The 568-nt window shown below is 51.8% G+C and overlaps 1 protein-coding gene across 1 annotated transcript in view; it reads right to left on the reverse strand.

Annotated features, from left to right (window-relative positions):
* LOC119582031 (spectrin beta chain, non-erythrocytic 2-like) overlaps positions 1-568 on the reverse strand; it is a gene marked incomplete at its 5' end in the record, with an annotated part of 75,134 nt that overhangs the window by 5,379 nt on the left and 69,187 nt on the right. Inside the window, 1 exon segment of the mRNA XM_037930241.1 lies at positions 239-514. Coding sequence (XP_037786169.1) covers positions 239-514 — 276 coding nt within the window.

Consider the following 568-nt stretch of genomic DNA (forward strand, 5'->3'; position numbering starts at 1 on the left):
AAACTGCAGTTACTTCAACTGCACATTATCTCCTAATCCCTGGAATTCCCCTCTTAATTTGCATGTTAAAAATACACTTAACAAAAATACACAAAGTACATTATATTAATAGATATGCCAACACATAATTACAGCAAAAGCACATTGACATTAACACAGCTACAAGCAGGACAAACAGCAATCGGGAACTAAGTACTGTCAGCACCAAGGCTGGTGAATGAATGAAGCAGCAACTGACCCTGTGAGGTGTATGCATACTGGTGGTGGGTCACCCGAGTCATCTGGGAGGAATAGTGGGTGCCCTGTCCCATGTGGTGCTGGGCTACCTGCTGATGGTGGTGGCTAACTGTGTGACCCATCGGCTGCCCGTAGTGCGGCCCACCCCCATGATGGGGCATGCTGGGCTGGTGTGGCCCACCCACCCACGTGTGCTCTGTGTACCTGGCCCGGCTAGGGGGTACGGGGGGTCGGGCCATCACCAGAGGAGGGGCTGAACTGGGCAGTGGGGGCAGGTCTGCAGAGAAGCCACCAACTCAACGACAAACACATTACCACAAGTTGCAGTGTG

This window comes from Penaeus monodon, chromosome 15, assembly GCF_015228065.2.
Source record: "Penaeus monodon isolate SGIC_2016 chromosome 15, NSTDA_Pmon_1, whole genome shotgun sequence".
NCBI classification, from domain to species: Eukaryota; Metazoa; Arthropoda; class Malacostraca; order Decapoda; family Penaeidae; genus Penaeus; species Penaeus monodon.